The 25,263-nt window shown below is 40.1% G+C and overlaps 1 protein-coding gene across 2 annotated transcripts in view; it reads right to left on the minus strand.

Moving 5' to 3' along the window:
- Window positions 1-25,263, minus strand: part of LOC131675037 (ras GTPase-activating protein 1) — a 1,462,590-nt gene that overhangs the window by 353,677 nt on the left and 1,083,650 nt on the right. For both annotated transcript variants that reach the window (XM_058953862.1, XM_058953861.1), the window contains exon 11: window positions 5,422-5,640. In XM_058953862.1, coding sequence (XP_058809845.1) covers window positions 5,422-5,640 — 219 coding nt within the window. The remainder of the gene's footprint in view (window positions 1-5,421; window positions 5,641-25,263) is intronic.

Consider the following 25,263-nt stretch of genomic DNA (forward strand, 5'->3'; position numbering starts at 1 on the left):
TAGGCCTCGAAAGACTGTGCCCGTCGTACAAAGGACCGTTGAACTGATAATCCCGAATAGGAGACGGGAAGAGAACGGTAACCGACGAGAGCCAGTGTGTTTACGCAAGGAAAAGCGGGGAAACGCGTAACCCGGTGGGATGCGGCATAATAGGATTTTTCTTAGCGCAAAGAGTTTTATCCAAAAATTTTTTATTTTGGATTTTATAGATTGGCCGGAGAATCGTCGTGGAGGAAGAAACCTTCGAGATGGTCACCCAGATGCTGTTAGATGCGATGCAGCTTAAAGAAGATCTGCGTATCTTCGCCAGAGTCCAGTTGGAGGGGACCACCCGAAGGGAGCGCCATCATGGATCAGTGGCGGACGTTCTCCGGGACACGACGTGAGTCACCCCGAAGAAGGCTTCTCGGGACGCTTCGACACAGACGGAGGACCAGGAAGAGGTCAAGCGTTCCAAGTCCACCGTGGACCAGGGCGTGCAGACCCTTAAGTCCGGCGTACCCCAGACGTCCGACTATTCAGACATGTACATCTAGGGCTAAACAAGGTAGAGAGTGCCTGGCGGTTCACAGTAAATCTCCAGTCTCAGGTCCAGGAGCACCTGAAACGCTTTTTAAACCGCCGTTGGATGGTCCACGTGGACGGGCGTGTGGCTCACGACACCACAATCGTGGTCAGGTCGCAAGATGAACGTGTGACCACCACGTTGGGTGGCTTGACGATCACTGCCTCCCAGGGAGTCAGCGCCCAGCTGTCCCCTCGGTCTGCCGGGCAAACCCAACAAGATCGGGAGGCTGCTTAATCCCGATCGTAGCTGAGGGACTGCTTCATCTGTGGGGAGCCTGGGGTGACCAACTCCCAGCGGTACCCGAAGAAGGCTACACACTGGCGCTATCCGAAACACTGAGCGCCAGGTGTAGTCAAGAAATGATGTAGACCCTGGAGGGCAAACAATAAAGTAGCCCTAAAGAAAAGAGGAAAGATTTTAATCATTTGGTTCCTTTCCTCCCTTTCTTTTTTCAGGTTCCTGATAATGGCGAATCGCGGGTATTCGTCCTGTCCGGGTAGTCAGGACTTGGAGAGGGCTGCAACGGTTGTCGATTCGATCAATCGATCCATTCGCGATTCGATAGCACTCGCGATACTAGAGCGGACGAATAAGAGAGAGAAGAGGCGCGCAAGAGTTCAAAGTTTTCAGTTAAGCCTCAGCTCTTACTTGCAAAAGTATCGCCAATTAGTTTCACTGTGTTTTACCGTTTTGCAAATCAAAAGTTTCCTGTTTTTTTGATAAGTGCGAGAATGGTAGCAATCAATAATAACCGCAGCAGCAAAACCCAGCAGCAAGCGAGTAGCAGCATTTATTGAAGTAATAATTGTTCGTGAGCGAAGCAGCGCAGCTTTTCCTGAGGAGCACCAACAGGTGATTTGTTTCAACAATTAAGGCTGATCACCGTATTTGCACCGCAGGGTAGCTGCATTCACGAGAATATATTGTCTATCGTGACTGTTAATTTTGTATTCGCGCCGAGCGTTAGTTTTCGCAGCAGAGTTTTGAATTCTGTCTCGCTCTCCCCGTATTATTATTAATCATTGTAAATCCTATTCGCGTTCGTTAGTCTTTCGGCCCATCAAAGACAGTAATTTTCTAGTCATAAACAATATTAATTTTATTCGTCGCATTACGTTATTTCGTTTCCTATTAGTTTAACAAATCTATCATTGGTTAACTTTAAAACCGATTTTATCTAGGGGATTAGTTGGAATAAGCATTAGGTCACTTACATGTAAGATAGATCGAGAGTCACAAGTCAGGTGACTTAAGGTGAGTTCAACTCGGTTGGAAAAAGACATAGAAACGAAAGTATCAAACGTAAAGGCGAATACACGTATATTCATACGTGTTTAACGGAGCGGCGGTTATCTCTGCATCGTGGGAGTTTGTGCTTTAATAAATCCCTCTTGTACTAGTTAATCCGTCCTGTTACAGTTTTCAAAAATTATTTATTCATTCATAAATATCTATTTTATCTCCTTCAAAGTAATACCTCTCGGATTAATGTACTTGTGCCAACGTTTTATCCAATCCTCGAAGCACTTAAAAAAATCATTTTTTGTGATCTTGTTTAGCTCCTCCTTCGATGCCATCTTTATCTTCTCAATCACGGCGTAGCGTCGTCCTTTCATGGGCCTCTTCAGTTTTGGGCACAGGAAAAAGTTACAGGGGCCAGGTCTGAGGAATACGGTGGCTGCGGCACCATTGCTGTGTTGTGTTTGGCTAAATATTCGTGCACAAGCAACGATGTATGAGCAGGAGTGTTATCATGATGCAAAGGCCAGTTTTTGTTCTTCCACAAATCCGGACGTTTCTGACTGATTGCTTCGTGTAAATTGTACATAACTTGCAGATAATATTTCTTATTGACTGTGCTACCCTGTGGCAAGAACTCATGATACACGATGCCCCTGTAATCGAAGAAAACTGTGAGCAAAACCTTTACGTTCGACCGAACTTGGCGCGCTTTTTTCGGTCTTTACTCATGCGGCAACTTCGATTGGAATGATTCAGCTTTGATTTCCACATCATAACCATAAACCCATGATTCATCACTAGTTATGATCCTCTGGAGAATATTTGGGTCGTCACGGACCGAGTCCAACATCTTCTAAGCAATGTTAACGAAAACGAAGAGAAATAGGGGGTGGAATAATGGCGGTAATAGAGAGGAAAAGGATGAGTAAGGTTGGATGGAAGAAAGAAAGGTCAAGTGAGGTAATAGCAGGAGAAATAAAGATCGGAGGGAGGAAATACATTATAGAAACGGTATATACGCATCATGAAAAAAAGTAAAACTATGAATACCTAAGCGAAGAGATAGAGGAGAACAGAGGAAAAACCATAATTATAGGAGGTGATTTCAACGCAAGAACAGGAAATGAAGGGAGAGAATGGGAGACAGAAGAAAACCTAGAAGAAATAAAGGCCAAGGTTAAAGTGTTAAACGCAGAGGGAGAAGAAATGATAAAACCATAAACCCATGATTCATCACTAGTTATGATCCTCTGGAGAATATTTGGGTCGTCACGGACCGAGTCCAACATCTTCTAAGTAATGTTAACGCGATGCTGTTTTCGGTCGAAATGGAGCAGTTTTGGCATGCATTTCGCGGCGACCCGACTCATGTCCAAATCATTGGTTAAAATCGAATGACATGAGACAATCGATATGTTCAGATCCTCAAAAACTTCTCTAACGGTGATTCGACGATTAGCCAATATTGTTTTCTTCACTTAATCAATGTTTTCGTCTGTTGTTGTCGTGCTCGGGTATCTGGCACGTTGTTCGTCTTTCATATCTTCTCGACCCTCTGAGAACATTTTGTACGACCGATAAACTATTAAATAAAATATTCTTTGGTCCAAGGTAGCTTCATCATATGCCACAGTCAACATTCGGAATGCGTTTGCACACTTTGTTTTGTTTTCCACAAAAAATTTGATACAGACTCTTTGATCCATTTTTTAGAATAGGCAAAAATCGAAGACGAACCAAAATACATCCAAGCAAAACAGCTGTCAAAAATTAACTAAACATACAAAATGGCCGACCTTGTCAGCATAAGTAAGAGACATGAATACCAACATAACGCTACAAAAAAATCAAAAAACCAAATTAACGTAGCCCGCAGAAATTCAAAATTCGCGATACTTTTTAAACAGACATCATATGTCTGATTCAAAAATAAACTGATAAAGTCTCGGCTAGGTATCACTGATATGCTATGTCCCAGTATGATATAACGAGACTTACATGAAAACAACAGAAATAGATAAATTATTCTAATAACTAAGCGGATTCGGACTGACCCTTATCCGGGCTTTATATGTCCAATGCGAATCGCAGTGATTTTTTCTTCGTGTTGTACGAAATTCGTCCGAGTATGAATATGCAAGTGAAATCTTTATCATCGTCATGATTGAAATGCATCAATGATTTCACAACGATCTAATGCTACACAACATCTTTTTGAAAAGAATGAACCTTAAAATTTACAAGAAAAGTGGAAGAGGCTTCAACATCAAGCCCACGGGCCGTCGAGTGCGATTTTTGTCGGAACGTAGGCGCAATTATTCAAGGTTTCCGATTCTCAATCTAGCAATACATCCGATGTCGTGGATAATTACCGTAACCTTACAATGCTATGTTAGATTTCATGAGTGCAGTATTGCATGTACGAGGATCGTTCAATAAGTCCGTGACTTTGAATAAAAAAACAGTATTTATTTAAATAATTATGATTTATTTTTCTACATAGTCCCATTTTAATTCTATATATTTATTATAGCGGTGCTTAAATTTTTTTATACCATCTGAAAAATAATTTTTATCAAGCTTCTCAAAATACTCATTTGTCGCAGGAATTACCTCTTCGTTGTATCAAAATCTTTTACCCACAAGCTAAATTTTCATGTCTGGAAACAAAAAATAATTGGAAGGGGCCAAATATGGAAAACAAGGTGGATGATAAAGTATTTCGTAGCGTAAATCAAATAATTTGGTCGTTATAATGGAAGTCGTGTGAGCTGCTGCATTGTCGCTGTGGAAAAAATCTTCTTTTCATCAGATAGGGCCGCTTTTTCTCAAGTATGGAATCAATTAATAATAATAAATCGATGTTTCATCAACAGTAACGTAGCATCGTAAAAACTATTTTGGATTACGTTGAAACATGCTCAAACATTGCTCAGATGCAACCACACGAGCTTGATCTTTATCAACTGTAAGCAAGCGTGGCACCCATCTTGCACACAACTTTCTCATGCCCAAACATTCATGTAAAATGTTTCATGTACATCCTACTAAAATTTTAAGAGCCTCATTAATCTCACGCACTTTCAATTGACGATCTGCGAGTAAAATATTATGAACTTCATCAATCATGTCTTAAGTAGTCACCTCTTCTGGATGATCAGGACGCTCAGCATCACTTGTGCTTTTGAAACCACAACGAAATTCAGTAAACCAATTTTGAAATATACCATGCGATGAAGCAGAGTCTCCATAATATTTTCTGAGCTTTTCTTCAGTTTCTGTGATTGACTTTCCCCGTAGGAAATAATGTGTAATAAGCACACAAAACTCATTTTCTTTCCATGATTTTATTTATATAATGAAAAACTAAATTCAAATGACTAAAAAATTTCCAAACCAAAGTACTAACTTCAATCTTTGTATATGCACTTATACTAGATGGGACTTTCATACAATGCAAAATACATTGCAATAACACCATGATCTTTTGAGAAGTCACAGACTTATTGAATGATTCTCGTATATATAGTAAACATTTTTGAATATATTGAAAACATAATTTATTATTTTAAGGAGCTGTCAGAATTATTTAATAAACTGTTTTTACTCACTTGAAGTAGGTATTCAGCATTACTGCAAGCATCTTCCGGGGAATCCATTTTAGAGGGGTTTAATTCACAGCTTTGTTTACTTTCAATTATTTTATTTATAGTATCCTGCAATGCCGATTTTAAGAACGAGGTACATACTGACTTCATGTATAAATCCATGAGCGTCGTTGTAAGACTAGCTGCTCTGAACAATGTTGGGGTTTCGTCTTCTTTATCAACCTGTATATATTGATAATTAACTAATATTTACAGTAATTCCAGTTAAAATATAAATAATAATAAAATTAATATCATTGACCTACTCATCCTTCGGAAGATATATGTTATGGCAAATACTTCTTAAATGTATAAATAAATAAAATAAAAAATGCTCCAGTATTTGTTCTTCTTACAAAACTTAAAAAATAGGCCGTTATAGATGCAAATATTAATATATCTGTCTATGCAACGATTTACTAGATATTTGTTAAAATAAGGTATAAAAATATCCCTACTCGGATATGTATCGATTTAGATAATAAACTTAATATGTAAGGGTATAAAAACTTAAAATATGTAGAAAAACTAATATTTTTCTGTTTTAAAGATAAATCCAGTCAGCGTTTGTTCCTTGAGGTGAGCAGACGTGAAACCACTGTGCTCTACCGGAAAATCCATAGTAATAGCCAATCAAGTAAAGTGACAGTTACAGTTCAAAATAACCATAACAGAACAGCAAAACAAAAACAAAACAACGGCTGAAATGGCCACTCAAAGTGGGGAAAATTTAACAACATTAAATGAACAACAAATTGAAAAATGGAATACTGTAAATAATAAAAGACGCCGAAGCAGTCCAGAATTTCTAACTAAATTTAAAAGATAACAAACACAATTAACCGACTACTGGCTAAGCAATACAAACAATAAATACGAAATACTCCAAAACAATAAAGAAAATCAAAGTGAAGAAGAAAACATAGTGAACAATGAAGAAAACAAGTTAAATAACAAATCTCCTCCGATTTTCGTCTACAATGTAGAAAATATCAAACCACTAGAAAACATGTTAAATACAATAGCTAAAGACAATTATACACTAAAAGTTATTGGACAAAATAAAGTTAAAATCCAGCCGACAATCTCGGAAAAATATTTGCCAATTATCAAAGCACTCAAAGAAAAAAACACACAATTTTACACCTATCAGCGGAAAGAAGAGAAGGGATTCAAAGTTATTCTAAGAAGTATCCACCCATCAGTTGACATTGAGGAGTTAAAAACTTCCATCGAAGAATACGGACATAAGGTGTTGAACATCCGGAACATTAGACATCGGGTGACAAAAATTCCACTACCACTATTCGCGGTGAAAATCGAACATGACTACAAAAGTCAAGACATCTACAAGGTAACCAAGCTATTACACACAGTGATAAAGTTCGAACCGCCGAATGTTAAAAGAGAGATTCCACAGTGCCATAAATGTCAAGAACTTGGGCACACAAAAAATTATTGTTACAAAAGTGCAATTTGTGTTAAATGTGCAGAACAACATGCAACGGAAAACTGTCCTATAATGGAAAGAATTGCAGAAGTAAGATGTGCAAACTGCCAAGGAAATCATACGGCAAGCTACAAAGGATGTCCGATTCGCAAACAACTGCAGCAAAAACTGTTTCCCAAATTAAGAGAAAAAATACTAGTTACAAACAGTAAACAAGCTCAAATAAATACTAATACTAATAACAGTTCAAATTGAAATGCCAACAAAACTAGACCGAACACAACATATGCTCAAACAACATCAAAACAAAACGATCAAAACGTAACAGTAGAAACAGACGAATTAAATGCCCAGTCCGAGCGAAGCAAACACTCCGGCGACAATAACAACAATAACACAAATAAACTTGAACACATGATGGAGCAGCTGATGCAGAGAATGGACTCTATGCTTAATCTCTTAACAGTATTAGTAAATAAAATAGCACAATGAACAGCTTAAAACTCGCTATCTGGAACGCAAACGGCCTTATGCAAAGACATCTGGAGTTGAAAGCATTCTTAATACATGAAAACATAGACATCATACTGGTATCAGAAACACATTTCACAAGCAAGAACTATCTCAGCATCCCAAACTACACAGTATATACAACAAACCACCCACTTAATAAAGCACACGGAGGTACGGCAATTATAATTAAAACAAAAATAAATCATTACTTTCATTCACAGACTACCGAAACCTACCTACAAGCGACGAGTGTAGTCATCAAGGATAAATATGGACCGATAACTATATCAGCTATCTGCTGTCCCCCAAATAAAACAATAACAAAAGAAAACTGGACAGATTTCTTTCATTCACTGGGAAACCGCTTTATAGCAGGAGGCGATTATAATGCTAAACACCCATGGTGGGGATCGCGATCACCAACTCCAACATTCAGAGGAAAAGTTCTGTACGAAATACTGCAAGCAAATAACTACACTCCAATATCCACGGGAGAACCAACATACTAGCCAGCAGACGTTAAAAAGCTTCCAGATCTAATAGACTTTGCAATAGTAAAAGGAATAAGCAAAAATTACTTTAAAACATCGTCATGCTTAGACTTAACCTCAGACCACTCGCCGATATTAATCACACTATTATCACAAGTAACAACCACAGATAAAAATTATAATAAAGTTGACTGGAAGAAATATACCCGTTATATAGAGGAACGCATATCATGCAATGTTCCCCTCAAAACAGTCATAAACATAGAAAGCAGCATAGATTCGTTTAACTCACTTCTTAACGAAGCTATCGATAAATGTTCTACTAAGTGTAACAGAAATAAAACAAGGATAAGAAACTCGAGCGAAATCGATCAAAAAATTCGAGAAAAAAGAGCAATAAGAAAAAGGTACCAAGCAACCAGATCAAGCCAAGATAAGTCAAGAGTAAACAAAGCAGCCAAAGAACTGAAAAAAATGTTATATGAAGAAAAAAATAAACAAATGCAGAACTATCTCCAAAATCTGAGCCCGACAGAAGCAACAGACTACTCGCTATGGAAAGCTAATAAACGTCTCAAAAGACCAGTAACGTTCATACCACCAATTAGAAAACCGGCAGGAAATTGGGCTAAAACAGACGAGGAAAAAGCAGAAGCATTCTCGGATCACTTCAGCACAGTATTCACCCCTCATAAAAGAACTATCACAGAGCAAGAAGAAGATACCTTACTTGAAACTACGGAAGTTCAAGATAGAACTCCTATCAAATCGATAAAAATAAAGGAAGTATTACAAATAATTAAAAATATTAAAAACAAAAAAGCCCCCGGATCTGATAATATTACCGGAAAAATGATTAAAATGTTACCCATTATAGCAGTAAGATTTATTACAATTATTTTTAATGCATGCCTCCGCCTACGCCATTTTCCCACACAATGGAAAATAGCGGAGATTATATTGATTCCCAAACCTGGTAAAGCACCAGAATTTGTGACTTCATACAGACCGATTAGCCTTCTACCCATATTCTCCAAAATCTTAGAAAAATTAATTTTAGCCAGAATTAACCTAATTATATTAAACAGAAAACTTATCCCAGATCATCAATTTGGCTTCAGATGTAATCATGCTACTATAGAACAAGTAAACCGAATAACACTTACTGCGAGAAAGGCAATCGAAGAAAAAAAGTACTGCACTGGCATTTTCCTTGATGTTGCACAGGCTTTCGATAAAGTCTGGCATGAGGGACTACTACATAAACTGAAATCATGTTTTCCTGTACAACACTACGAAATACTACAGTCATACCTGCAAAATAGAACCTTCCAAATTAAAATAAATAATATTAAATTAAAACGACAGCTCATAACAGCAGGCGTGCCACAGGGCAGTGTTCTTGGCCCAATACTCTATTTACTTTATACCGCGGTTCTACCAAAATCCAATAACATTCTAACAGCAACATATGCAGATGACACAGCAATTTTAACAGTACACACAGAGCCGGCAATAGCATCAGAAATACTACAAATATACATAGACAACTATCTTCAAAAATGGCTTCACTCTTGGAGAATAACAGTGAATGAAAGCAAATCAACACATACTACGTTTACACTTCGGAAAGATACCTGTCCACCTATAAAATTAAACGATAAATACATCCCTCAAAGCAATCAAGTAAAGTACCTAGGCATACACATAAACAGAAGACTTACATGGAAAGAACATATATTTAGTAAACGCAAACAACTAGGACTGAAATGGAGGAAAATGTACTGGCTCATGGGAGGAAAATCGGAGCTGACGATCGAAAATAAACTGTTGCTATACAAAACGGTACTCAAACCTATTTGGACTTATGGTATTCAGCTATGGGGCGCTGCTTCAATCTCGAATATTGAAATAATGGAAAGATTCCAATCGAAAGTGTTACGTAACATAGTCCGAGCCCCATGGTTCGTCACAAACGAAATAATTAGAAATGATCTACAAGTTTCATCAGTCAAAGAAGAAATTAAATCATTCTACGGAAAATATAATGCAAGACTCCATAAGCATCCTAACGAACTCGTCAACAATCTTCTCAAGACTTCCATCACAAATACCAGTCTAAAGAAACATAAAATATTAAGCACGTAATCCGATGGATATATAATTGAATATATAGTCTCTTAATCATAATGTAAAACAAAGTCAGAAACTCAAAGGAGTATCCTGACTAGAATAATGTAAACTTCGCTAAATGTAATTAAATTTACTTAAATTTACTTATTGTCTCAAACGGCGAGACAGACGAGACAGATTGTAAATAAACGTGGAAATAAAAAAAAAAAAAAAAAAAAAGATAAATTCAAAAACCCTGACTGTACGTAATTTTCGCTTTTCGCGCCAGTCCCTCTTTCAGTCAATCGCAAAATTTTATATCTTTTCTCTCTCCTGCTCTTCATACACTGACGGTCACCTACTTTAGGTCCCCCGCTGCAAAATTAGTCAAAACTTTAAACTTCAATGTCTTTGCTAAAAATTAATATACAGAGTAGCCCGAGGGCGCGTTTGAAAAGTCTTTTCAAGAGCTTTCAAATAGTATGACTAATGGATCCCATCGATTGTTTTTTAATTTTTTCCAACCAATCATTCAACAATTTTTTTTCATTGTTTAAGAAACAAGTTTTTATTATATAGAAATTGAGTTTATTTTAACATGCTGCAAGTATTAAAGAAATATTTCTCTATACTTTTCAAGTATCATATTTTTTACAATATTAAATATTAAGGGTTAAATAAATACGGAAGAATTGTCTGGTGGTAGTTACCGCGGCTGCAGGACAAGTCGCAAAGGCAAAAGGGCACCCCAGGGGTAATCGCGCTCTTATGATGGCGCTCTAATCGGACCAAAACAGGGACAAAGAAGTATATTTTAAAGGCGACAAAGGGCTTTGTAGAAAGTGGAGTGGGCTTAGTCATACAAAGATTAACTGCTTAAAGTGATCATCTAAGATAAAAGAAGTTATGAAAAAGGGAAAGGAGTTGACAAGATCCCTCCCTAACATTCTTCTCATTACCAGCACCTTCGAAATTCACAGTGTTACAAGAGCTATACAGATACTGTACAACATAAGTAGTAGGTGATTCAATGCTAGCTCAAAGTATCCTCATTTTACATTTTCAGCCATATTGAAACCTTACGTCAATAGATTAATATGAGGGGGGGGGGGTCAATAAGTCTTTACAAAATCGAAGAGATGGCGCTCGCCACGCTTAAATTATGGTGTTTTTGGCAAGCAATACTACTAACTAGATATCGTACAAAGTTTCAGCTCGATTCATGAAGTCGTTTTCTTTGTGAACGTTGGTTGAACAAAAAGTTATTGGTTTATTTGAAAAATGGACAAAACAGAGTTTCCAGCGGTGATAAAACATTTTCATTTGAAAGGCCTTACACCAAAAGAAATCACAGTTGAGTTGAACGCCGTTCATGGTAAGTCTGTCCCTGTGTTTAAGGCTGTTTATAACTGGATAAATGAATTTAAACGTGGCCGTACAACGACAAAACATGAACCTCGTTCAGGACGCCCGTTCAGGACGCCTCGTAAAAGTGAGTACGCCCGAAATGGTCAACAAAATCCACGATATGGTGTTGAGTGATAGAAAATTAAAATTGTGAGAATTAGTTGAGGCTACAGGGGTTTACAAAGGTACAGTCATTTCAATTTTGCATAAGAAATTAGACATAAGAAAAATTTCGGCAAAATGGGTGCCGTATTTACTCTCAGTCGAGAACAGACGCAGTTGAGTGGTGGCAGCTGAGGCTCCTTTTGGGCACGCATACGTCGTAATCCGGAAGACTTTTGTCGCCGACTCGTAACTGTAGACGAAACATGGGTACACCACAACACTCCTGAAACCAAAGAACAGTCCAAACAATGGATTACCGCAGAAGAACCAGTCCCAAAGAAGGCAATGACAGTAAACTCAGCTGGCAAGATTATGGCCACGGTTTTCTGGGATGCGTATGGAATCATCTACATCAACTACTCGGAAAAAGGCCAGACGATCACTGGACAATATTATGCGTCATTATTAGGTTAGCTAAAAGAAAAAATCAGAGAAAAATATCCTCACTTGAACAAAAAAAAATGCCTCTTTCTTCAAGACAATGCTCGAGTTCATACGTGTTTCAAATTGATACAGTTTGATACAGTTTCGATGGCAAAAATTAACGATTTAAAGTTCGAATTAATTGACCATCTATCATATTCCCCTGATTTGGCTCCCAGGGACTTTTTCTTATTTCCTAATCTCAAAAAATGGCTTGCCGGACGATTCACGTCAAATGAAAAAGTCATCGCTGAAACAAATGCCTATTTTGAGGGTTTTCAAAAATCATATTTTTCTGATGGCTTAAAAAAACTGGAAGGCCGTTTAATAAAATGTATCGACTGTCAAGGAGATTATGTTGAAAAATAAAAAAAAATTACATACGCAAAACTGTTTTTTCCTTCTTTTTATAAAGACTTATTGACCCCCCCTCGTACTATAAAGCGATGAAAATGGTATTTCTAAAACCCTCTCGTCAGTGCCTTGTAACACTATAATTTATTAAACGCGTAATGGAAAGAATCGTACTCGATTATTCCTACTAGCCATACACTAGGCCAGTGTCCAAGTGCCGTGCTATTAATTATTTTTAAGGAAAAGGTGCAATAGGTTCATTCGCTCCATTGCAAATGTAACAATGATTCTCATCACAAAGTTGTTGGGCTGGGTGTTAGCTCGAGAGAACAGGAATGACGGGCGCACATAGAAATGACTCAATAACTTCGTTATTTATTTCGTTAACTCATACAAAAGTAGAGATGACGTGGATTTACGTGGTTTATCTGTGGCCGCTTGCCTTCGAGCGTGCGGAAGAATACACGGGGGCACGGTACAACAACAGCCTTAAAAGGCGACGAAGGATGGACTTCGTCGTAAACACCGTGGTCGCAGATGATCGCGAGCACTTCGCCGTCGCGTCACATACTCGTGAATGAAAGAAGAGAGGAAGAGAGAAAGAGACACCTGACCAGAAGAAGATTGCTGGCATGAACTGATGCTGCAGTTGCTGACAGGACGATAGCAGGCTGCCTCGAAATCTCCGTGCTCTGGGTGATAATCTTTTCTTGCCACTCTAAGCCCAGCGTCGGTCTTGTTTCTGGATCTTGCTGCTCCACACTCAGCGATTCTGGAAATCGATGGACCTTTTCTTTAGCGCGCGCGCTCTCCACCGTCACAGCCGATATTCTCTAATCGAATTCCGAGCTCGAACTCCATTCCCTCTCCTTGCTACGCGCGTGCCGATTCGAGCAACGCCTGCTCGCGCTCGTTCTCTCATTTTCTATGACGAATCTTCTCTCTCTCTTCTCAACGCTACCACTCTCGCTCCCAATTAGCTCCCAATAACGATGTTAGCCACAAATATTGATCCTAAAATAAGACGTTGCGGGCATTTGTAATGGCTCTTGGCTTTATCATTCTCGCCATAGCCACAGCGAACGAGAGAGAATGAGTCAAACAGGATCGGCCGTCTCAGCCAGAATACCGTCATCCCCCCCTCCCTCTCAAGTCATTGTTCTCTCCCTGACGATCGCTCCTTCCCGCGAGTGCTCAAAGCAAGCGTCCTCATGAGAAGAAGGTAAACAAAGAAATAAAAATAAGAAAAACATTCTCTCCCACTAGTACACGTCGAAGCTGTATACCTCGGTCCACATTCAACCTTTACATTTATAAATACATACACAGACACACAGACAGTCAAAACAAACTAAAAGAAACAAAAGGTCTAGCAAACAACACACTACTTACAACCGCCGTACTATACCCGTTCTTTGAAGAGATTCGCTGCTGGGGCACCCGAGATCGGGGCCCGCTCGAAGGAGAACGGATCGACTACCAACACCAGCGATTCCAGAACAGGAGGGATACGACGACAAGCCACCTTCTCATCCTTACCGTCAGAACTAAATTTTTGGTGCTCTTTGCGAGCATCGTGTTGCAACTAATCAATGATGAGGTCGCTCCCCGCCACATTTTCTTGTCAAGCGGCTAACGGCTAACGCTCTAGCGGTCTCCATCCGTGTGCGCTTCTTTTTTCCTCCCCGACAGGCCTTCTTTTTCCTATCAGGCGTCGCGTGGGTTTCGGCCATTCCCTCAGCCGAGGAAACTGATTCAGCTATAACCGTGGCTGGCACTATTATCTGCGGTTAGAGAGCGTCGGGCAAGCCGGGCAGGCACAAGAGTGGAATTCCTGAGCTACGAGTCGTTTGTACTTGAGTCATAATATAGGCTCGATACGCGAACACCTCTGGCAATTGCCCACAGACACATTGTAGTGTCTACAGTTACGTCAAAACTATCTCGGGTTGGCCATCTCTGGGCACCACGACCTCGGATAGGAGCTGGCTCTGTAATTAAAGCAGAGGTACGGTACGAAATCCCGCTCCGGGTCAAACGGCAACGGGGCCATACCGCGCAAGAAAATACCCGTCAGCCTGTTGCCCTTCGCATCCATCTACTGCCTTGGCCTCTGCGATGCAGCAGTACGAGCTGAGAATCGTAACGGGAAGCCCGTGAAGCCTCGCCCATCTGGCACGCACAGGTGCACATCGTCTGTCTTGGATTTATCCCCGGAATCTTCTCCGTGAACTTCGCTTGTTTGGGGGCCTTCGCGGGCGCAGGCACCGAGACAAGCTCACCAGCACGGCGAACGGACGCTCTGAATGAGGCAGTCCCTTGTGGCCTGTACCATTCCAGCTGAGTATGATAAGAAAAGATGTCCAGAGTAGAGGCATTGCCCCATCAATGGTCCGCACCCAGCGTTCTACACGCAACGCAAGTTTCAGTTCCCCACGCCGAGCGGCAGTCCGCTCTCTGTCCACCTCTCGCTCGGCAACTTTTTCACACTGACCGGAGTTCTTGCTGGTGTCCGCCCGAACGGGTTTTCTTGACTGATGACTTCGACCAATCGCTGCCCGTCACCGAAATCGCTTTGCTTTCGACAGCAGATTTTTACGTTTAATTCTCGAAATGAAGGCCACCTTTACATCCTCATTTTCTGAAGCCAACGAGCTTGGCAGTGTGTTGTGTTGTTGGGCCTGGAGATGAAGGGCCTTTCACTCCACCGGACCAGGAATATAATCCGCAGGCCGAACTGGGGCCAAAATCTTAGATATTTCAGCGAGATTTTACAGGACCTCTTCCTCGATAACTTTCAAAAACCTATTCGTAAATTCTTCCTCCGGGATCCTTGCCAGCACTCGATCTTGCGGCACAGCAGATGAATCAGCTGAGCTTATCGTAGAAGTCACCTCAGCAATTTCCGCTCGGGGATAGCCTCAGCGGAAAGAACCACCGGACTCCGCAACAGAAGCTCCTCTAGCTCGATCTCCGCTGCCACGCTGTCCAACTCCATCGCGAGGCATTTCTTGGCAGTCGGAATTCTACCGGAAGTGATGAGCTTCGACTCAATGCGGACCACGCGAAGCGTAGAGAACTCACCCACCACGGCGGTCAATACGAGCAAAGTTAAGGATCTGTAAGCTTCATTCTCCTCCTCCCGGGGCTCTTCTCTAGGAGCACCTTTTACTGCGCCGCCCTCCGAGGAAGTCTCACTGAGACGATTCTCTCAGCTCCGCTCACCTCAGCTCCGAGCTCGAGCGCGTCCGCCCAACTGTCCGAGATCAAACCAATCGGACTTACGTCCATGGTCACGACCTCGGGTATCGAAGACACCGGCTCTGTCAGTCGCTGTTCCATCTGCAAAAGAAAACGAACACCATTACTTACAATTCTACCATAAATACACTAAAGAAAGAAAAGAACCTAAACAAACATAAACTAATAAATAAATTTACGTTTCGCAAAAAACAATACTAATTTTCACTAAATCTGGCCCGCAACTCGCGGTGGAACGTATCTCTTCAAGTTCTTAACATTTGTCATCGGAACCTGTTGCTTATCTTTCACTTCCAACTGGTATATGACGTTCAAAACCTTTTGAACAATCCTTTGCAGACCTTCGAACTCAAGTTCCAGGCTGACATTTCGGCCTACCGCCTCGCTCGACAACGGATGGAGCTTATGCCAAACCAAATCCTCTTCATTAAATGTAGCATATCGGCACTTCCTATCATATGCATTCTTCTGCTGTTCTTGAGAGCTCTTAATTTGCGTACTTAATAAGTTTTGTAGAGCGTTTAACCGTCCAGCCGATCTTGCCAAATCTCTGAACTCACTCTGATTATGGGCACTCTTCTCCACTTCTCCTCTTAGGCTTTTCCTTGGTCGCGAGTTTCGTCCGAAGTTCAGAAATGCCGGTAAAACCTTCGTAGAGGACTGAGTTGCGGTACTAATCGCATGCCTAAACTTGTCAAAGTATTTATTCCAACTTCTGTGATCGTTATTGACAAAAGTAGCGATCATAGTCTTCATACTCTGTTCACTCCCTCTACCGGATCGCTGTGCTGATGATAGGGGAGACAGAATACGTGCTCCGAATCATACTCACTTAGTGTGTCCTACAAAATTTTACTCTGATACGCTTTCGCGTAGCAATATCAACTACTCAAACGCGCGAGCGAGCGACTTTCCGTCCACCGAACTCAACGGTTTGAGCTCATGAACAGATTCTGAAAAACCACGATTTACCGATAACGATTCTTGCTACTCGGAAATTCCACCACATCTGTCGCAACCACCGTCCAAGGATGTTCAATCAAGCGGCGTCCCATCAATCCCTGGAGCGCTCGTTGCTCGAACTTGTACCGTTGACACTCCTGGCACTGTAATGTATTGTAACACACCAAATAACACAAACTAAAACTTTATTGAAACACAAACGTGATGCTTTCAATTTGATGCTCAGGCATTAACTACCTAAACAACAACAAAAATATTTATTCTGACGTTACCGTGGATACTAACGTGCGAATTCGATATTATAAATCGCATTCGTAACACTACCCCCTCCTTTGAAAAATAATTGTCGTCCTCGACAATAAGAAAATCTTGAACCAAGCGGGTTAATCCGTCTTCAACCATTGAAGGCTCCAAGGTTGCCCAAGATACCAAATCTTCAAGCACAACCTAACCAACATTCCAGAAGAAAACTGGGACCCGTCTCTTGATTCTTGAATCGTCTCTCTTGATTCCAAGCAGGTTGATCTTCAGTCTTCCAATGACGACTCTAGGCCCCAAGGCAATCATCATTCCAGAAAACAAAGGACCCGTTTCTTGAACGTCAGGAAATTTTGAAAGGAGTATTATGGAGGATATATAGGAGATTGAACTTGGTTGGGAGTTGACGCTCAGTGGTCCAACCCAAGTTCCTGTTCTGGCATTTGCCCACAGCTTGAGGAAAACCACAGCACCAAAAACTCAAGCAGAACAGTTCTCCAATTAACGACGATCAACGTCTTTCGCAAGTTTATCACTATGTACAATTTTATTCTTATGTCTAGGGAATTGTCTTATACAATAAACAACGTCCTTAATTTTTCGAATAACTTCATATGGACCTTCCCAATCGGATTGCAACTTCGGGGTTTTTCCAATTTTTCTCTTCGGATTGAAGAACCAAACTTTTTCTTTGACTTCAAATGACTTGAAAACAGAAGATTTATCATAGGTCATCTTGGTACAGTTGGATTGTAAATTCATCTTTTTTCGGGCAACATCATGAATTTGGTGTAATTGATGACGAATTCTTGTGACATAATTGGAGGGAGTTTCGGGAACAACGTTGAATATGAAGCGAACCCAATAAAACTCCTAATCTGTTTCTTTGTCTTAGGAATTGGCTATTCCAAGACAGCAGAAACTTTCTTGGGGTATATACTTATACTCTCCTGAGATATAATATGACTTAGGTCTTCTGTCTGCCTCTTAAAAAGTTCGCTCTTTTTCGGGTTAAGTTTCATATTCGCCTCATCTAAACGAGAGAAAACCTTATCCAAATTATCTAACATTTCTTCGAAGTTCTTAGCCTTAACCATAATATTGTCTAGGTAAACTAGACAAATTTTGTGGATCAAATCTTAAAAAATATCCTCCATTAACCTTTCAAAGGTAGCTGGAGCATTGTACAAACCGAAAGTCATAACCTCAAATTCCCAAAGACCATTACCTACAGAAAATGCTGTTTTTTCTTTATCCTAAGATCTGAGTTTAATTTGCCAATATCCTAACTTTAAATCTAATGTTGAAAACCAAGAATACCCTATTAGATCATCGAGAATTTCTGAAATATTTAGCAAAAGAAAAGAATCTTTAATTGTAACAGCATTTAACTTTCTGAAGTCTACATAAAACCGTAATGTACCATCCTTTTTTTTTATAACTACAAGGGAACACCAAGAACTTTTAGATTTTCTAATAGCTCCATGTTTTTGCATTTCCAAAATCATTTTTTGTATTTCTGCATTGTAATGAAAAGAGGGTCTACGAAGAGGTTGTTTAATGGGACGGGGATCAGAAAGCTCTATCTTATGTTCAATCTTATTGCATGCACCAATATTTACTGATCCATCCATAAAAGACGACTTATGTTGAATAAGGAATTTTTTCAATTTCTCTTTCTGAGAAATGTTCAATTCAATGCAACTTCTCTCGTACAAGTCTTGTAAATATTCAGATATTTTGGAGGAAGAAGAAGAGAAAGAAATACAACCACAAGTTTGTTGTTCGGAAACTGGGAAATTACCAAAGAGACCTGTTTCTATATAGGAAGTAATGTCTGCAGTATCAAGAAAATCTAACACTAAAATGCAATCATCTCCTATATCAGCGACAAAGATAATTAAATCCAAACGGTGTTTTCCTAATTTTATATTAACGGGTGTCTTAAAATATACAGGAACATTTTCGCCTGTAGCGTATTTAAGGTTAGAAGAATCACAAGGAATTCTTTCTTTACTGGGATCAAACAATTTAAAATTAATCCTTGAGATTTTTCCGAAATGAAGAGAATTAGGATTACATGGTTGCAATGGGGCTTTATTGCGATTTGTCAAACTCACCCCAAAAAGTTTGACACATTCTAATTTCCCTTCTTATTAAACTTAGAGCAATTAACGCGGATATGATTAGTGGAACCACACTCCCAACAACACTCGGGGTCAGTGAACTTCTTAGTGGGGGCATGTTGGTTACTGGAAAGAGGTTTTTGTGGTCGATAAAAATTTTGGACAGTCGCTGTCGGGATAGCAGGAGCAAAACTAAGTAATGGTGGGGGAACCTGTGGGGTCAATCTACGATTTTGTTCTCTAATAGCTTTTACCTCAAAAGCACGAGCGACAGCATTTTATAAAGAGACTATGTTCTAATTGTAACTGTTCGCGAATAGAATTATCAAGCAGAGCAAGGATAAATTGTGATCAAGCAATTTTATCTTGTTCTTCCGGTGGAGAACGAGCAAATACTGATCTGGCTAATCTTTCCAAATCCATAGCCAGTACAGCGAAATCCTTATTCGTTTGCTGACGTCTATTTTGGAATAACGAAAAACTATTTAATGCCTGAAAACTATTGCCAAAACGAAGGTCTGATTTTGAACGTAAATCTGCAAAATTTACACAGCCATGTTCGAAACTATCTAATACGGTTCGAGCTTGTCCACGTAAACAAGAAACTAATGCAATACGACTTTTGTTGTCATCCCATTTATTAAACTAAGCAATAATGTCGAACTGATGAATGAAATCGCGGAAGGATGAAGTACCATCAAAAGTGTCGGGTTGTAGGTTATATCCTAAATTGATATGGGTATTCGCAATAGGAAGTGGTTGGGTGTTAGAAAGGTTGGATGTGTTTACATTTATAGGTGATATAGGGGTATATAGCGAATGTTGAGGGATTGAAACATATGTATGTGTAAGAGTAGGGTTATGTGTTTGTGGAGAGGGTTGAAAAATAGAGGTAGATGGAATCGGTACAACATTACAAGAAATTGATGGTGAAATGACAGATGTACTGCAGTTGCTTAGCTGTATTAATCGTAATTGCATCTCTGCTAGTTCTCTGCGAAACTGTGATTCAATGTCGGTTCGTAAGCGATGTTCGTCTTGGTTAGCTTTCTCTAATGTAGCTTGTCATTGAGTTAATCGGTCACGTTCTCCTCGGTTAGCTTGTGCATCTTCCTCTCGAAGACGACGTAAAGCTGCAACTTCTAGACGTAGTTCTTCTGAATCTGCCTTTGCTGCATTAAGTTGGCGAAGAAAAGACTGTGATTCGTCAACCGACAGCACACCACATTGTACTGGTTCTTGACGTATAAGTTGTATCTCATCTACCGGCAGAGAAGTTAACGAGCGTGGACCTTGATCCAGCGACAGCGGGTTGTTCGGCAAGCTCGAAGGCAAAATTGTTTGTTGAGCAGATGTAGAATTAGAAATATTAACGGATGATATATTTACATTTCGACGGTGGCTTCCACTTCGAAAATGTCCGATGTAGCAATGTCGTTTGAAGCAGCAGCAATGGTCGCAGTTTCAATTGCAGACTGTGCCCTCGTCTTTGTCTGCAGCGGCACGCGTAATGGTGTACGTGCTGTTTTTTCAGATTTTTGAAAACACATGTTGTACAAACAGTTCACTATCACAAATTCAAAAACAGTCCGGACAAATTCAAAAACGGATGAGCCCCCAAAATGTTACATTTACGTAGTCAATAAAAATATGCAAATAACACAAACTAAAACTTTATTGAAACACAAACGTGATGCTTTCAATTTGACGCTCAGGCGTCAACTAACTAAACAACAACAAAAATATTTATTCTGACGTTGTCGTGGATACAAACGTACGAATTCGATATTATAAACCGCATTCGTAACAATACTGAAGAGCCAGGTGGTCATAAGTTCTTTCCTGACCGAAATAACCCGCGGACGGCGCACAATGCGCAACACTCTTTCTCTATACTCCAACGGAATCACGAGTTGCCAACATTCTTCGCGATCGGTAATTGGGCAGAGCAGATGATGATCTGTCATGTACCGGTACAGTAAATTGTCCTCCACTTTTCAGTTTCTGTACTTCTCAGGCCGTTCGAGAATCTCTTGGCGCCTTTGCAGGTACCAAGAGTTCTTGATAACCAAAAACTCACAGACATCTGCCGCATATGCTTCAGAGTCGTCTTGATAGGCCGCGTATCGCCGACGTCTATGATATGTTTAATCAAGTTTGTTATGGCAGGCGCAGCTCCGGGCTCCGGCACAATACTGTACAACCTCCTGTTCTCGCTGCGTATCACGGTTTTCGGTTAGTCCCACATACTCCATGAAGATGTGCGCCGATCTATCCTCGTTAGTTGTAAACGGGATCCACGTTACCGAGCCGTTCTACGTCCATTCGCGCCTCTTGATACTACATTATCTACTCACTTTTTTTTTTACTTCCAATTTATTTATTTACAATCTGTCTACTAACAATGAGTAAATTTTATTGTACAATTACAAAATTGGTTACGACAATATTTGATTTAATTACATGAGGGTACTTCACTATTGTTCTGTACCAATATACTATTGCCGTGCTCCTTTAATTATGAATAAATGGCGTTTTGTACTTTTTAAATCTTGAAACTATTGGTGTTGCATAAATTAGTTCATTCGCTAGACGATTTGAATGTTACATTATCCTACTGGTATATTTTTTACAAGTTGATTCTATTTCTTCTCTTACGGTCTTTATGTTGACATCCTTCCTTAAATATTCATTTGTTTCATACCATGGTACATCAGTGATATATCTTATTGTTTTATTTTGAAATCTTTCTATGATATCGATGTTAGACTTCGTGGTTATGCCCCATAGTTGTATACCGTATGTCCATACTGGTTTACGAGGTCTGTCCGGAAAGTATCGGGCCTACATTTATATCTTCGCGCCATAGTGTTCGAGCGACCTCTACCGGACAGAAACGTCAACAGTAAAACCTCACGAATCTATTGGTTACTTACTGACACCTGCCGGACGTATAGTTCGTGAGCAGCGTGTCTTTCTTTATAGTGCCTTTTTCGCGTTCGTCGGATTTTGATACTGTCAAAAATGACTGAAAAACAAGATCAACGAATTTGCATCAAATTTTGCTTTTAACTCGGAAAAACGAGTTCAGAAACTATTGAAATGACGCAAAAGGCCTTCGAAAGCGAGTGTATGAGCAAAACACAAATAAAAGAGCGGTATAAACGGTTCAAGGATGGTCGCACTTCTGTCGATAGTGATTCTTGTTCCGGCCGACCTTCGACGACAAAGACCGCAGATAATATTGAGCGGGTGCGACTTGCAATCGGACAAGATCGTCGTATGATTGTGCGAGAGCTAGAAGAAGACCTTGGGATATCAAAAACTATCATTTCAGAAATTTTACCCGAAAATTTAGGAATGAAACGCGTGTGTGCGAAATTCATCCCAAAATTACTCACAGCAGAGCAGAAGAACATTCGCTTAGAAATCGCTCTGGACAATCTGGAAATGGTCAATAATGATGATAATGTGCTTAGAAAAGTTATTACAGGTGATGAATCATGGGTTTATGGTTATGATCCTAAAACAAAACTACAATCTTCACAGTGGAAGCATTCTGAATCGCCAAGACCAAAAAAAGCACGTCAATGTCGGAGCAATGTTAAGTCAATGTTGACTGTTTTTTTCGATTGTGAGGGTGTTGTACATCACGAATATACACCAACAGGTCAGACAATCAATAAAGAATACTACGTTCAAATTTTGAAACGTTTGCGTGATGCAGTAAGAAGAAAACGATCGCACTTTTGGGAACGTGGTGACTGGCTTCTCCATCACGATAATGCACCAGCGCATTCATCCAATCTTGTGGAGCAGTTTTTGAGCAAACACAATATCGCATTACTTCGACAACCTCCATACTGTCCCGACATAGCCCCTTGTGACGTTTAGCTGTTTCCAAAACTAAAAAAACCACTCAAAGGACACCGATTCGATGACAAAACAACGGTTGAAAACAATGTGACGAGTGTACTTAAAGCTATCCCTAAAAGTGAGTTCCAGGACTGTTTTGAAAAGTAGAAACATCGATGGAACCGTGTTATTCAATGAAGTGGGGATTACTTTGAAGGATGCCACCCACCAGATGATAAAGAATAACGCTAGCGCGAAAATATAAAGGTAGGCCCGATACTTTCCGGACAGACCTCGTAATTATGAATTTGTAGACTAGTAATTTTCTTTTGATTGACAAGGTGGATTTTCTTCCTAGTAACCAGTAAAATTTCCTCGTTAGTAGATTGAGTTGTTTTCGTTTGGTCCAGATGGTCTCTCCAGGTAAGTCTTCGATCCAGGTGCATTTCAAGATATTTAGCTTTCTCTCCTTGTGGAATTGGGTGATTATTTATGTATACCGATGGACAGTATCCTTCCTTTTTTGTATAAGTTACTTGAATTGATTTAGTTTCATTTATCATTATCCTCCATTTGTTGAACCATTTAAGAACTGTGTCTAGGTATTTCTGCATTATGTTGGAGGCTGTTATTTCATTAGCATGTGATATTAATATTGCTGTGTCATCTGCGTACGTGGCTATGCTGACGTCTTCAATTTTGGGGAGATCATGGATGTAAATGAGGTATAATATAGGACCAAGAACACTTCTTTGGGGGACACCGGCTTTTATTGGATAAAGTTCTGTTGTATCATTATATACTCTTACCTTAAAGGTTCTAGAACTTAGATATGATTCCAGTAGTAAATAAAGTTCTTTTGGTAAAATTTTTTTAGTTTATATAATAGCCCTTCGTGCCAAACTTTATCAAATGCTTGTGCTACATCAAGAAATACTGCATTACAGTATTAGTTTTTTTCAAAGGTATTTCTTATTTTTGTAGTTACTCTATTTATTTGTTCTATTGTAGCATGCTTATTACGGAAACCGAATTGGTGATCTGGTATTATATTCTGTTCTGTTAGTATTATATGTAGTCTTTTAATTATTATTTTTTCACAGATTTTGGATAACGTAGGCAGTAGACTGTATGAAATTACTTGTTGGGGCGGTTTACCCGATTTGGATATAAGTATTATTGTTGCTATTTTCCATACCGTAGGAAAATAGTATAAGCGAAAAATTGAATTTAGCAGAATGATTATATATCTTACCGCTTTTATTGGAAGTTCTTTTAATAACCTTGCATTTATACTATCGTGTTCCGGGCTTTTTTTATTTTTTAAATGATCTACTCACTGGTTCCAAAAATCAACCCCGAGATCATGCGCACATCTCGCCACTACACATGCCGTCAATACCCTGCAGTTTCTGCCGATCTCCAGGAACAGCTGCAAATCGTCAAACGCACCTGGTTCTTCGTTCGAGACTCCTTTTACTACTATTGTCGGAGGTTTTAGTCGCGACTTGAACCTATTCGCCAACCCCGGGCCCACGACGGTCACTTGCGGATCCGAGTCCAAACAGAGCCTAGTAAATCGCGTTATTGATATTAGTCGTGACAAAAAACCTATTCTACTACCGCTATATGCGCTATATCCTTATTATGCGTTTCCTCTGTGGTGAAGCTTCCTGAGCTTGCCTCGGCCTTTCCCTCCACTAACACAGAAGGTGCCTCTGCCACCTTCTCCGGCGTACTCGCTTTCGTAGCAACGACTACACTTTCACACGTTCACTTATCTATTGCTAACTCAACCCACCTGAGCAGTCTCAAGGAGCATCGCAACGACTCCATCGCTGCCGGTTTGACTTGTCCATCGCTTCGCTTCACTAACTCTAATGCCGCTGGTGGGCTCAGTAGTGTGAATACGGTATTTCCGCGGTCTGCTTAACTTGGCTTCTGTTCAACACTTCGTTATCATGTTTGTATTTTCACCATCAATGGTACGGTCCACCTCGCTGCGACCGAAGTATTGCGGTTTACCCAAACCTTCCACCGCCACTTTCTCACCTCTCGTTAAGCATCGCGGTTCCTTTCCGTGCCACACCCCCTGACTGGACGCAGCTCGAGAACACCTCGCTCAACGCATCGCCTTGGTGTGCTTTTTATCCAGCGCACGGCCACTCTGGTGCGATCACGGACAAACGGCAACTCGTCACTTCTACCGATTTCAAAAACTCCTCACTGTCGATATCAGCTACGCTTAACTGCTTGTACATATGAGATAGGTTATCCCAAAAGACCGGTCTGTTCACTACACGCGTCCTTAAATGCGAGCACGCGATCAATTTTGTGCTTCTCTATATTCTTCGCTCCATAGTCCGCGCTCGAACCTAGCGGGTTGCTGGCGGCTACGAACGCTGTTTCGCCTGGCTCGAGCCGCTCT

Source organism: Phymastichus coffea, unplaced genomic scaffold (genome assembly GCF_024137745.1).
Source record: "Phymastichus coffea isolate CEN01 unplaced genomic scaffold, Cenicafe_Pcof_1.1 PCOF00015, whole genome shotgun sequence".
Lineage (NCBI taxonomy): Eukaryota > Metazoa > Arthropoda > Insecta > Hymenoptera > Eulophidae > Phymastichus > Phymastichus coffea.